This window comes from Podarcis filfolensis, assembly GCF_964270895.1.
Source record: "Podarcis filfolensis genome assembly, chromosome: 6".
Taxonomy (NCBI): domain Eukaryota; kingdom Metazoa; phylum Chordata; class Lepidosauria; order Squamata; family Lacertidae; genus Podarcis; species Podarcis filfolensis.
The window spans coordinates 73569174-73584557 of record NC_139609.1 but is presented as its reverse complement, the minus strand read 5'-3'; the positions used below and the strand labels follow the sequence as shown (position 1 = coordinate 73584557).

The 15384-nt window shown below is 42.2% G+C and overlaps 1 protein-coding gene across 17 annotated transcripts in view; it reads left to right on the top strand.

Annotated features, from left to right (window-relative positions):
* PTPRT (protein tyrosine phosphatase receptor type T) overlaps positions 1–2459 on the top strand; it is a 568067-nt gene extending 565608 nt beyond the window's left edge. For all 17 annotated transcript variants that reach the window (XM_083618319.1, XM_083618332.1, XM_083618326.1 and 14 more), the window contains 2 exons: positions 7–142; positions 1602–2459. In XM_083618319.1, coding sequence (XP_083474445.1) covers positions 7–142; positions 1602–1655 — 190 coding nt within the window. In that variant the 3' untranslated portion in view covers positions 1656–2459. The remainder of the gene's footprint in view (positions 1–6; positions 143–1601) is intronic.
* The last annotated feature ends 12925 nt before the right edge of the window (positions 2460–15384 follow it).

Genomic DNA, 15384 nt, shown 5'->3' with positions numbered 1-15384 from the left:
ACCTAGGAATGGGGGTGGCCGCAGTGGCACCTTCTGTGCAATCTGCAGTGTGTGTGAAATGATCCAGCAGCAGAACATCATTGATGTTTTTCACATAGTGAAAACCTTACGGAACAACAAATCCAACATGGTGGAGACACTGGTAAGTACTGTAGGCTGGGTTAGGGTGTAGGAATGCATCTCTAGTGAGATGCTTACACAACAGGCCAGTTTTAAATTAAATTCTGTGGGTGGAATTCAACATCAGGCTAAGGAGAGCAGTTTCATCAGCCAGCACAAGCATTCCTGTTTGCAAGATGAAATGCGCTACCCTCCCAGCCCTGCACACTGAGTTCTCCTGAGCCTTCTGAGCAGATTTGGGGAGAACCAGAGTAGGTCTCATTATGCTAGCGGGATTCAACATGCTGGCTTCTGCTAGCACAAGAACTTTGCCAATTAATTTGATTCACTTTGACCTCACCCTTCATTGTTGAGGCACTAGGCACCAACTTAAACTGGGGTGCCACCACACAGAAGGCCCTCTAGTGTTAATGCGTAACATACCATTTCTGTCTGTGGAACATTGAGAAGGGATCTCAAAGGCCTCTTATGTTGGCCTTTGGAGGAATACAAGTGAAGGTTCAAGTAACAAAGAGACACAAGTATTAGAAATGAATAGCGCTGGGTATGCATTATCTTGGCCACATTTCATTCTGGATATTGAAAGATAAAAAAATTCCCTGAAAATAAACAAATGTTATCACCCCCACTGCCACCCAGCTTCACTTGGTTGTGACTGTCTCCATCAGTTTCAATAGACATCAGACAGCTAGCAAGGAGCTTTAAAAGCTTTATGTTTCCTACATGTGCACACATAACTCCTCCCAATAAATTGCAAGCCATAAATATTTGTGCTATAATTTAAAGCCCTTTTAGAATTACATGTCAACATGCATAGCCCATTGGAACTAGTGTGCCCCCCTACTAGTTTGCAAACGTTAAGGAAATAATTATGTTATTTACTGCATTGTTTTTGATGTTTAACCTCTACTGAAATTAATCATGTCACTGCATTCCCAGCCTCAGAACCTGATTTCTGGTGGTACCTGATGACCTCATGAGACCTCAGAGATGCTTTCCGAGGTCTTGCAAGACCTCAGAAGTTGCATGCAGGCCTTGCGGTGTGGGTGCCGAGCACCCACAATTTTTTGTGGGTGGTTCAGGGACTTAGAGCCCCCTGTAGTTGGCACCCCTGAAATGGATACAGTGCTTATCACAATAAACCCAGGACTGGATGGAAATAACCAGTGCTTTTTTCTGGGTGGACGCATACCCCTAAACATTTTGTGAATTTAAGTTTGGCTTCTTTGAGGGGAAGTATTTCAATATGAGTAGGAAAATGAGAGTAACCCTAAACACTTTTTAAAGAAAAAAGCAGTGGATATAGCCATCTCCTTACATCCCTGCTCAGAGTAGACACATTGTCCATTAATTTCAATGGGCATACTCTGAACAGGACTCATATTGGAGACAATCTAAACTCACGTGCTCAAGTAGAACAGGAGGATGAGGCTTGTAATCACTCTTTTTTCTCATTAGGCTCTCTTTTTCTTCTCTTTTAGGAACAATATAAATTTGTATACGAGGTTGCACTGGAATACTTGAGTTCATTTTAGCCCATGAAAGGTGGAGAGCTTGCTGAATTCCCAAAGCCCTGATGTCTGAAGGGCACTGGTTCCCCTCGTACTTAAAGGGAGCAATGGGGTGAGGAAAGCAAAGCTCTTCACCCTGGAGCGAGAGACCAGGTCAGATCTCAGTGCCATTGGAAGGAGGAGGGATCTGCTACCATCTGCTTTCTCCAGGAACGTCTCTCACTTTTTAAACAACCTACTGTACAAATTGGCAAGCCACGAGGCAGGCTGGAAGACTCTGATTTCTAATCCTTTCTGACTGCTTCACTCTGCCATTTTGGATGTGTATTTTTGTTTCTCCTTGATACGAATGGGGAAGGGGGATTACTGGAATAATCAGTCGCCTTTCAACTCCTCTTTCTCTTCGCCTCCCCCACAAATCCTCACTTTATGTTTTTAGTTTTCTATATCAGCCGTTTGGCAAAAGAGGAAAGCTTCAGTAGACCCACATTAAGGCTTTCAGCACAGTGAGTCTTTGTAATCAGTTTTTCAAATGAAAAGGCCACTGCAATGAAGCTGTAATTTTCTGTCTGCTCCCATTGTCTTAGAAGCAGGCCATGGAACCAAGAGGCTGTTGGTGAATTTGCTGCCTTGGTTGCTACACAGTGCTACTCAATTTCCAATGTTGTGCATGGGTTGGTTCATAGCGGCTGCAGCACTGGTGAAGCAGTTCTGTTAAATTGCACCTCCTAGCCATCTAAATCAAAGACACCCTAAAATTATCTTCATGCTTCAAACAATTATTGGTCTTTGGTTTGTAATGAAGTTAATTGAGTTTTACCTTAAGTACTTATTTGTGTACAGTGTCTCTTTAAAAGCAGGATGTCATGGAGGGGCAGGCTTGTTATATATCTGCTGGTTGTTTTGCAGTACACGCAGCTTGGAGGTTGTCTGCACCTTCTATATAGTCATTTTCTGAGGGCAAGTTCTGTAAGAGAATAGGTGATAATGGTCAGTCTGGCAGGCTTATCAGAGATGCAACTCCCTGTTTTGGCAAGGGCCACTAGTCTGCTATAACTGAACCTGTAAGAATGGGTGACAGCAGTTTCACAGCATCTAATGAACTGAGTTATTAGGGGAAATATAACACGTGAACTCATTATGAGTTTGCAGCTTAGTCAGGTTTACAGGTTAACCTTGCCAATCAAAATTCTCAAAACAAGGAATGTGATGTAGACCTATCTGACTGTGAGAGTCGAGAGATGATGTGGAGTATTCATAACTCTGAACAAAGGAGAGTGGTAAAGTATAGAATTGTCGCAATGTACGTGAGATCTGACAGCTCTCCAAACAATCCGATTCCAGATTGGTACATGGTAAATTGATGGTTATGCCTCAAAACAGAACACTTGGCTTTTCTAAATTTGTAAAAGGCAAGAGGAGTATGCTATACCCGTCTCCAAATATAGGAACTGTTGTTTTTTTCCCTTTCAAAAGGACAGAATTCAGGTAGAAGTTGGCAAGCACACAGGGAGGGTTGATGTTGGTATATTAAGGAAGACAGGGGGAAGTTTTATTCTGCAGATTTTTCTGTGAAATCCTAAGAAGCAATTCTTGGAAACATACACTGGACAATTCTGCCTTGCTGTCTCAGGTCAACAATTATATTTTGGAGCTGTAGAACCGTGTGTAAATTGGATAATATGAAATGGCTGGTTGCTGTTTCATTGTGCAAGATGTGATGGCCAAACCTGACACATGACAAGTATAATTACCTGGAAAGTAGTCTTAGCTGTAGCATCTCCCAAGAGCTCTTCGCCCATCTTGGCTCATCACACGCCAGCTTTATGGTCTCACAGATGCCCCTTTACATTTTTATCTTTCCAAATGTTTGCCTCATATATTCTACCCAGAAGTAAGTCTGAATGATTCCTGTGGGTCTTACACTCCAGGTAACTGTATTTAGGCGTACATGCAAAAGAGGATATGCACTGCCATATTCACAGTGCATTTTCCCATCGTCATTACACACACAACTGGAGTCGTTGTATGTCGCTTATCCTATTTGAAAGCACAGAAGTCTCTAAAATACTATAACGTAGGCCTGAACCATTTGCAAATGTTCAGCAATTTTCACAGGTGATTCTGGTAGACTCACGTCACCCCAATCTCTGAGCAATGCGAGATTCCAGGGGTTCCTGGGTAAGCAGTTACCCAGGGTTCATGTTTCCTTCCTTTCAAACCAACCACAAGCTGGGAGAGGGCTCCACCCATTTGCCATCTTGCACAGAGCCCCTTTCCTTTGCTTCCCTTAACATCACCTCAACAGAAAGCTAGCCTGGATTATATTTTACATTTGCTGGATCCAGGGGTTAGGAGGGTCTCTGCATTCAGCTTACTTTCCCCCTCCCCAAACTCATAACAATAATATCATCAAATTACTTCCTGTACAGGCTACTTATCTGCAACAGGAAGGTCACAAACCTACCTAGAGTCCAATATACTTTTTAAAATCCATTTCAAAATAGAGCAAGAACACTGTCTTAGTCAAGTAGAATTAGGAAGCTATTCCACAGTGTCCCCACAAACTGCACTAATTGGAACTAATAAACCCCAGAACCCCAACCCCAACCAATTCCTATTTCAGTCTCCTCATGAAAACTCCAAACAGCTGGGCAGAAAGTTGGGTTGTTGTTGTTTTTTTACCTTTGTTGAAGATTTCAGTAGAAAAGCTCACAACTGAAACAAAGATGAACAACAAAGCAATTAAATACACAATAATATTCAACGGTTCAGTCATGAGTAGATCAGTCATCAAATAAATTTGAGTCACAAAATGCTCCACTCAACAGAGTGTGCAGGTGGTAAAAGCTGAGAGAAGAACAAAGAATGGGTTTTACAGTGGGGTGGGGTGGGAAAGCATGTTGTGTACTGTAGTAAAAATGCTGATGGCTTGACTCAGGTGACGCAATTTAAAATCCAGCCAATTTTTCACACAGGCCAGATCTGGCATCCTGGCCTGATCGCTGCAGGGAATCAAACCAGACATGATGACCAAGATGTGTGGACATATCCCCTGCCATGTAGTTTTCTCAATGAAAATCATTGCCCCCCAAAGCTGCTATTTGCTCTGATTAGAACAACATATAGGAAACCAAAGTAAGGCAGGAGGATCAAATCCTTCTCCTTACATGTCAAGTCCGGAGGCTCATGACATCTCTTTTTCAGCATTGTGAAAGTTGCACCTTTCTTGAAACATTTTGTTTGGCCCTGATTATCTGTGTAAGAAACACTTGAATTGCTGGCATGGGTATTACTACTTTCCTTGGCTTATTCATTTCAACTGCAGGTTGGCAATTGAGGGGGGGGAGTTTTTCTGTTAATCAGAAATAATTCCATACAAACCCCTGCTGATGTGATTCTATCCTCTGGTCATTTCATTAATAACTAGGCACTCAGGCTTTAGACACATTGATTTTTTGGCCTTTGAAATATAGTGTTAATTTCCTTTTTTAAAAAAATATATATATATAATAAATAAATAAATAACAGTCGCAATACTGCAAGACATTTTAATTTAGAAGGCACCTTTAATTAGTAATCCCTTTTGCTCTCAAGATATATATTTTTACAAGTTCACTGGGAGGGTAAAATCATTAAATCCCAGTGAAACAATCTTTGTTTTAAATGTGGAAGTAAATAACACTATTGCAGCTAAGGAAGTTGCAGCATTGAAAGCCAATGTATCTGATACAGGGGTGATGGTGGAACCATTGTGAATTGCGTACCAGGCCTTCCACTGTCAACGCAGTGGGGTCATGTTGCAATTCCTCTGCATCCAGGGAGGGGAGAACACCTTTTGGGGCATATAATAATCTGGAAGAAACAGATGGCTCTGGTGTTGTTGGAAACATGTGAACCTGTTCTTTGGTCAAAATCTGGAGCTGATGAATGGCCCATTTTATGATCAGATACTGGAATCAAGAATCACAAAAGGTGAACTATAGCATACATATGTTTAATGTTATTTAGAGAGAGAAAGAAGGGATGTGGAAGAAAGGCAGCCACAAGGATGAGCTGAAGATATGTCTAAATGGGAGCATCCCATGCTCTCAGTTTGGCATGGAGCCAGAAGTAGAGACAACAGTACCTGAAAACAGGTACTATGGTATGTTTGACGCCACATGCCATTTTCTAGTGCTAATCCCTTTACTGATGTTGATCCTCTGATTCCACCCAGTCTGCTATGCACTCACCAGTGCATGTAGATGCAGTAGGAAGATCCACATTGGCTCATGGCATGAAGTTGGTAGGAATGGTGCACTGAATCAGCACACCAGCCCTGAAAAATTATCAGGTTGGGAATGCAAACACTGAAAGTGTGAAAGAGAGGGGAGGGGGAGGTAGAGAGGAACAGAGAGAAGAGAGAAGTATCACAAGTGAGAGTGCAGCCTTTCTGGGAATTCAGTTGGTAAAAGGAAAAGTACAGATTTGAACTCCTTTGTTTCTGATGCTGTACAAAGAGAAGCTTGTGGAAGTCAAGAATGTCATTATTAGCTAATGTACTTGGTCACAGACCTTGTTACATTGCACCAGGAAAAGTTTTGTGAACTCAGAGCACTGGTGCTTCTGCTTGGTGACTGTAAGAACATGATGTTGAGCTCTTTGGCCTGAGTTAGCCGGACTCTTCCTAGCATCAGACCTTTTTTATAGCTCAATGTGATATATGCACACATATTTCAAATCTATGAAAATGCACTTTTAAAAAAATCACATATATAAATTAGAATATCTAAAACCACATTAAATCAGTGCAGTCAGCAGCTGAGTGGCTGGGGCAGGGGGGAAGACAGAGATGGACTAAGCAAGATTCACTCAGCAAGGTTGGAGACAAGACAATAGACCTGAAGAGCATTTTGGAAGTGGTATGAAAGAGGGAACACTGCCATGGTAGACTCCTTTCAGGTCACTGCCGATTAAACTGATTGTAGGTCTTGTTTTCTTAGATTTGTTCCCTGTTCACATTAAGAACAAACAATGCAAAGCAAACCTCTCCATGATGTCAAATAAATGCTTTTTTTTCTTCAGCTGCAGCATTCACATGGCAAAACTGTGTAGGAGGTCTTATTATGGTTATTTTCTAATGACATAATAGCAGAAGTCCTTGAGATGAACTCCCAGCTTCCAAAGGGGCTCCATGTGGGCAGTTAATTAGAACAGATATGTATAGTGTTTACTGGTGTGTGTGTGTGTGTGTGTGTGTGTGAAGGAGGGCAGAAATGTGACCTAATTTTCTTAACTGAGCTAGGAAAAAATGTGTGCGGCATTAGACCGTACACAGATGATCGTTATATTGACCATTGACTGTGCATTAAAGAGCCAAAAGGCTGTGCTTGATATGTTCCTTGAAATTTGAGCATCAGTAATACAATAGTGTTGAGTGATGACTCATTGGTATAATTGCTGTTATTTTTATTTACTTATTTATATTTTGTTTTTCTGCAAACCTTAGCGCAAGCTTTGTTTTTAGCAATTACAATGTGCAAGCTTGTTGTCCCTATCAGAAGGCCATCTCCAGCTAATATCCAAATGTACTTTCCCCCAAGTCCTACTGGACTAGCAATCCACCCTATCATCATTTATTGCCCCATATTATTACATTTTAAAAGAATGCAACTCCCTTGGCACATCTCGTGTGGAATGCTTTACATTATCTGATTCATCAGCCTTACGAGACTGCTCACTTTTATTTTGCTGTCACAGGACAATGAGCTAGAGAACAGGGGCTTCACCATGACCCCTAACAGACATTAATGAAGCTCCAGTAAGGATAGCTGTGGGAAGCCTGGTAAAGTTGGGATGGCAGTGAATTTTGTTGCATTTTAAATACTGGCAGGTTATACTTGGTTTCCACCATTGTGTGGAAGCAGAAGCACTGGTTGTTGAAAAATATGGCTGCCTGAATCCAGCAATAGTGTTACTAAAGTTTATCCTACTGCAGCAATAGTCCAGGAATGTGTATACAGTGGTACCTTGGTTCTCAAACTTAATCTGTTCCTGAAGTCCGTTCCAAAACCAAGACGTGCCTTCCCATAGAAAGTAATGCAAAATGGATTAATCTGTTCCAGACTTTTAAAAACAACCCCTAAAACAGCAATTTAGCATGGATTTTACTATCTAATGAGACCATTGATCCACAAAATGAAAGCAACAAACAATGTATTGCACTCGCACAGTCAATCAGTAGCTGATCTGGGTTCCACACAGTCACAAAAACAAAACAAAAAGAGACGCAAAAACAAAAATGCAAAATAAATAGCAAAAACAGACAGACCTCAGAGTAACACTCAAATTGGAAGCGTGGCACTCAAATCGGAGCACGTTCAGCTTCTGAAAAAAGCCTGCAAGCCAGAACACTTACTTCTGGGTTTGCAGTGTTTGGGTTCCAAGTTGTTTGAGTACCAAGGCATTTGAGAACCAAGGTACCACTGTATATGTGTTAGGGAAAGAGGGATGGGGAGAAGTCAGAGAGACGGAGAAGGAAGGTGAGTTGGAGTTATTGGAGGTTGTAGTTTTGCACAATCTGGTTTGTATGCCATGTCGTAGAACACAAATAGTCTCTTCATGCTTGGGCCATGGTAACTACACAGAATCTTTCTACACATGGAATCCAAAGTTAAGAGATTTACCATGAGCTGCATCTGGGACATTCCAGAGAGAAAACTCTTTTGTGGTATATAGCACAATCCCACACTTTTCTACACATCCTGCTGAGTTAAAGGAGTTGTACTTCCAGGTAATGGCAGCCTTATCTGCTGCTCCCTGCATCCCTCACAAACCTATGCTTTAGTTCATGCTTGCCAGCCATTCAAGGCTATAAAGCTCATTCAGCAGTGCCTTTGAGAAGAGTATTGATTCTGTATTGTTAAAGATTATTTTAGGCTTGAGGAGTGCTTGACATTCTCCAGCCTCCACCACCCTTGAAATAAATGAGACAAGCTGAAATGAAATTAATATTGAGCACAGGATGATGGGAGTGGGGGGGGGGAATCTATTCAAATCATGCCAGTATGCTGTATGTGCTTCTTATGTGGATGCTGACAAGTTGGCCTTGAACAGATCAAAAAGTGCATTTAGGTTTCAGCATTGTTCCTCCGCCTTGTTGGCAGAGATATTTAACCAGGAAGAAATTTCCCAATATGCCTCACAACTTCCAAAGTCAAAACGATGCTGCCTTGGAACTAATTAAGCAACACCGCTGTATTCTTCTCGCTCACCTTTGTTATGTCAGGAATAGAACTGCAAATGTTAGCGTCTATTTTTCTATCACAGTCTGGCTGGGGAGCAGGGTGGTGGAGGAAAAACACCTCACTGAGGAGATGAAGAATTTCACACACGCAAACACACACACAGAAGCATTTGTTTGAGGTTTCGTGCACAGTCAATGTGAACATCTCCTCACCTTATGATTGGCTTACTTTCTTGAGGAGCTCTTCACAGACCTAACAGCTAGAGACTATTTTTAAAAGTAGCTCATCTGTTTTTTAAGAGAAGGCGGCGGCAGCTGCGGCAAGCGCCTGGCTGAACCCAAACACGATAACAGTAAATCTCTGAAATCTCTCTGCGCCACTAGAAACCAGATTGCCCTTTACGAAAAAGAGATCATTTTTCTTGTACTTTTTCAACAAAGGTGTCTCTGCCATAAATTCTTGCCCATGTCTCGGACACCAAAACAACTCAAGCTTGGTAATGAGAAAAAATGTATGACAAAAAAAAGGTGGTGTTTATAGGTTTTGGGGGCAGAGCGAATGTTTGAGAAATGAGGCCTGAACACACTTCTCCTCCTTTTCAAACCCAAAGAACAGTTTTTGCCACTAATTTGGACCTCATGCTGGTTTCATTCATTGCAGTTATTCATCCCAATGACGGTAGCTTTAACTGATCATGTGGTGCTGTACTAAGAAGGTGCATGTAAAACATTGATAACAGCTTGAGGGTGTGGGGGGAAATATGGAGGTTTGGTTTCTAAGAATCCCACTGCCTGTTTTGTGTGTGTAGCTTTCCAGAAGCAATGTTAGGTTGCAGCTGCAAAAGGAAGAGTTAACATGTCTCATCATTTGCTGTTTGCCAGCAAGCTTTTGGTAAAAAGTCCAAGCAGTTATGGCTGAAATTAATTGTTCATATTTGTGACATTCTTGCCCTGTTATCATCTCTCTCTGCCATTCCTTTCTTTTTAAATCATTTAAGACCCAATTCACAGAACCCTTTGTGTCTGAGAAATGTCACACAAAGGTTACTTTTACATTTGGCATCAAAAAGCAGTCCTGTAAATTTTGTTTAGAATGCAACTTGCCCTATCCTGAAAAACATACAAACACACATACCCCTACTTTGACTGGGTGTGTGTGTGTCACATATTGGTGGCTTTTCCCCAGATTAAAAATAGCTTTGAGAATCAGGTCCTATTCACACATTTTTTTAAAAAAAATGCAATTGCAAATTCACTTCATCTGGCCTACACAGATCATTTAGGAAGGGTTGGGTTAAGCACTGATCTACCCCTTTCTATTTCCTCTTTTCTCTCCCCATCCCCACCCACTCCCTGTTGAAACCAAGAGGTACTGGCATCCAACAAAGGTATTGTGCCAACAGCATTCTTGTTATGTTCTCCCTGCAAGGCTAAGGGGGTTATAACTGTGCCATCAATATCCCAAGCTAGCTAGAAGTTCCCTGTATTAGCTCCTTTGATCCAACTCTTTGCTAGCTGGGAGGGGTTGTTGCATGAGAGCTAAATTTATTTTCATTTGCAGTATCCCCTGGATGCTTAAGGTTACCAATTAAGCTCACTTGTACAGTTTGGATGTTTGATAGATAAAGCACGTATTTAAAAAAGGGGGGAAAGAAAAAATATATAAATACAAAAAAATCAGCACTGTGCGTTCAGAGTTCTTTTCTTTCTAGTTTACAAGAAGGGAAGGTAAAAAAAAATGTCAAGTCAATGAATATCAGATATATTTTTTGACTGTACATTACAGTGGTGTAATCTTTTTTTACAACTGCAAGTCCATCTTATTTATTCTTGTAAATGTTTCCCAGACAATGTTTGTAAAATGGGCTGTGTTGCAAAATCCATACAATAAACCTGTGATCCAAGATTAATGTTTTACTAAGAGATTCTTGCACTGGTGCTTTTTTCTTTTGCATGGAATTCAGTGAACGTGAACAGAAAGGGGATTTCAAAATCTGGTTGCCAAGAACAAGGCACACTATGGTCCTCCTGTAAAGCTTAATAAGAAGATAAGCCTTGGAACTACCTCTGTGTTTACAATACAGAAGGGTCAATGCTATGCAAATCTGTCTGGGAAGCATGGGAACCTATTCTCTAGGTTAGTGCGGAGCAGATGCATTCCTAGGCTGCTTTGCACCCTTGGCAAGGAACTGTATCCATGCACACACACACACCCTGCCGAAAAATCACTTTACCGCAACATCCACATTATTTGTCTAAAAATACTGCTAAAATGAAATGAATCCCCATCAATTTAGTTGTGAATGCTTTAATTCCATGGATTAAATGTTCCATGTGGGTGTGAAGGTCTGATGAGGGCTGGTGTGTCCTAGCATTGGGTCACCCAACAGTGTTCAGGCAATGAGTCCACTGGCTGAATTTGGGCTAAGAAAGGCAACCCAGAGCCCACAGTCTCTCATCTGCTTAGTTTGTGGAACCAGGGGGCTGAAGACACAGGAAGAAAAGCAGCCAAAAGTGGCTGTTGGGAGGGGCTGCCCTGAGCTTAGACTCTCTCTTAACACTTCACAGCCAGTCTGCTCCCCTCCCCACAAAATAAGGGGTACATGATGGCCAACTTATTTGCAAACAGTCAACCTTGTAATGTTTACGTGGGCACAATCCATTCAATGGGACCAAGGCTGCAACCCTAGCCATACTTATCTGTGAGTAAGCCTCGTTAAATTCCTTTACTTCTGAGTACGCATGGCTAGAACTGAGCTGTCACTTCCTAGCTACCAATCGCTATCTATACTTACTGGGAAAAGCATCTCCCTCCAAGTTCAATGGGGCAACGACACTGACTTGGGACTGATAATCCTCACTGAACGGAGGCATGTGCAGCCCTCCTTCGTAACCAGGCTAGAGCAATGAGCCTCCCATTGAGTAAAGCAGCTTGAGAACTGTTGCGCTGAACCCCAGGAAGCTACAGACCAGAGAGGCGCACTAACAGTTTGCAAAAGCTTAGAGGTCTCAGAGTCCTGAAGTCTGGCAATTCTCCAAGTTTTTTCTTATATGTGCAAAGCATTCGGCTAACTTCACAGTTCTGCAATGATTCAGTCCTTCCTGCCAATGACCAATGACCCACTTCCAAAGATGCACAGCCCACAATGTAAGATGAGCCCCTTTATACACAAAGTTATATGCCTAATCTGTCCAGTAACACCAATAAGGAAGTCAGCAGATTCAGTCAAGTGCATCTCAAGAATGAGAATGAGTCAGCTCTTTGCTCCTTAATGCAATTAACCCATTACCTGCACTCCTTAACAGTCTTATCCTGCATGAATTATACATTTAAAGTCATCCAAGTTGGTAGCTATCACCGCCTCTTGTGGGAGCATAGCTTCATTATGTGCCAGTGAAGCAGCAGCTTGGAAAGTGAAAAGGCTGGGTTGGAAGGCAGTTTGGTTGTTGGGCATGTTCCTTTAGACCACGAGAAGGAACATGCCAGATCAGACCAAAGGCCCACCACTCTAGAATTCTGTTCCTACAGCAGTCAGCCAGATGTTTATGGGGGAGGGAGCTCACTAGCAAGACATGCATGCAGTGGACTTCTCTGGCAGTTTTTTCCTAGCATCTGGCACATAAATTGTGTCCTCTCTAAAAGAGGGCATGTGTTGCGGTGAGATCTGGAGACTGACCTCTTGGTTGTGGGTGGGTCCATTGGATAGCCACAACACCCAATTGGTAGGTACCTCCATGCTGGGTTTCAATCTGGCCAATGGGGTTGCAGTCTAAATGGATCAAGGGACCTATATAAACCCATGCACATGACCCAGAGCTTCCTCTTTCGGCTTGTGCATCAGAACACCCACCCACCCACCCACCTCTCCCTATATTTAGGGCCTTTTGTGATTGACCTTGCTATGCCGTCGTGTGTCATCTGTCGTTGGGAGGAATTTTGTCACTTGGCTGATTGGCTGTTGCCATTTGGGTTTCGCCTGCCGCGTAGCAATTCGTCACAACTTGTAAGGTTGTGGATAGGCACTGGTTCATGAGATAGGGATAGGATAACAGTCTCGCCATCCCTATGTGAAGGGTATTCCGTTAAAGGAATACAAGGACTCACCTTGGTTTGGCCAATCCCCGAAAAGGGGTTGTGCCCGTGCCTGAGTCCAGGGGAGCATCTGGGGAGTGAATAGAGTCTGCTCCCAGGCTTTTCACCTTCCTCAGGTGTTCACTCTTGGCTGACCTATGATAGAGCGCTACCTGCAAGGGTGTAGGGAGCTAGTCAAACCAGAGCCTATGCAACCACTCACTTTTCTGTCATCAATAAAGTTGTGGCCTAAATTCTGCAAAAAACCAAAACTAAAATTTGAGTCAAATATGTCTTTATTTAGGAGGGAGGTCTCTGGGTCTGAACACGCAACTGCATATGTTCCTGAAAGTAGTTTATAGCCATCGTGACTAATAGCCATTATTCGTCATTTAATCTCATTTTAAGGCCAAATTGGTGACCATCACAACATTGTGTGGTAGCCAATTCCATCATTCAACTGTATGCTGGGTGTACTTGCTTAGAAACCTCATGGACCCTTGAAAATTATCAGTTTTGGGGGAATGAGTGTGATACACACACATAAGCTAATATTTCCTATATCCAAAAACAAATCTTTAGGAATAGTCTGGGTTCAATCCTACTCAAAGCAGGTTTCTTGCTTTACAGACACCGCAAACATTTAGCAAGTTGTTGGGTTCCCCCCACAAATATATCAAAAACTCCATTAACTGTGCTGTCACTTTGTCATGAAAAATATTTATACCCTAATGGCCTAATCCTGTGACCTGCTGCACCAGCAACATGGTGCTTAAGAGGCAATGACCAGACTGCTGTGCCAATGTACTGTCACAAAGCATGAATTATGACGGGTTTTACAGGCAGATGTGCTGATTCAAACATTTAGGGTCAGCAGGCCACTCAGGATGAAAGGACTGCTGGAAGGGATTAGAAGGAATAGTTAAGCATAGAAGGAACATATTCGCTCTGTCATAGAAGACTAATCTCCAGGAAATAAATTCTTAGGTGGGAGTGAATCAACTACTGAAAATATGTGGCTTTTTGACATCTCCCAAAAGGGGGGGGGGAGGAGGAGAGATCTCTGAAGGGGGATTAGGCCATAACTTAGTGATAGAAGATCTGCTTTGCATGCATAAGGTCCCTGGTGCAATCTCAGCACCTCCAGATAGTTTACCATATCTGAAACCATCGAGAGCCACTGTCAATCAATGTTGACAAGGAGGAGCTAGATGGACAAAGGGCCTGACTTTGGTATGAGGCAGCATCCTATGCTCCTGTGTAAATAGCATCTACTGTTGAATGGTGCTTTTTAGCTTGGGGAAGGACCATAGCTCAGTGGCAGAGCATCTGTTTTGCATGCAAAAGGGCCTGGTCTCAATCCCCAGCATGTCCACTGCTAAGCAGCGTAGACAGTTCTCATCTAGATTGACCAAGGTTCACATAGATGGCAAATGAATGCCACTTTAGAGTAAGCCCCACACAACTCAATGAGTTTTACTTCTGAGCAGGTATATATAGGATTGTGATGTCAGGCTTCCATTTATAAAAGTTATGGAGGAGCCTGATCCAGCTCTGGAAAGATGCTTAATATATTAATATAACATGTTTGAGTAGTAAAACCAATATACGAAAGGGAATAGATTATACACACACACACACACACACACACACTTTTTGCTCTATAAGACGCACCAGACCACAAGACCACCTAGTTTTTGGAGGAGGAAAACAAGGGAAAAAATGTTCTGAATCTCAGAAGCCAGAACAGCAAGAGGGATCGCAGTGAAAGCAGCAATCCCTCTTCCTGTTCTAGCTTCTGGGATAGCTGCACAGCCTGCATTCACTCCATAAGACGCACACACATTTCCCCTTACTTTTTACGAGGGAAAAAGTGAGTATTATAGAACAAAAAATACGGTGTATATAATTTCATATGTTCACTTACTTCCATGGGACAGGGAAGGAAAGAAGTATAGCTAAGCCAAAATGCAATTCAGTGATACCCAGTTTACCATTCCACTTTCCTTCACTTGAATTGCTATTGCAACACTCACAATGCCACAAAATAGGAGTTTTGCACATGCATTTCTTTATCACACATGTTCTGTATCCCTCCTTTTTTCCAAGGAGGCCAGGGCACCATACATGGGATAATCCGTTCTTCACAGTACAGTAGCCATGTAAACTGATTTTGACTAAGAGTTATCATTTGCTATAGGTCATTCAAAGAGCGTCATGCCCCAGCAGAATTTGAATCCCAGTCCCTGCAGTTCAAGCTCAACAATATATCCTGTTTCACATGGGCTCTGCACCATACTGGCCACAGTTATCCAGATTCAGCAGATCTGGATTATAATATTCTGTTACCAGGAATAAAGCACTCAAACATTCAAACCCTGAGAACTGTAGTTTACCCCTCACAGAAATACAATCCCTCCCCTTAGTAAACTAAAGTTCACAGGATTTTGTGA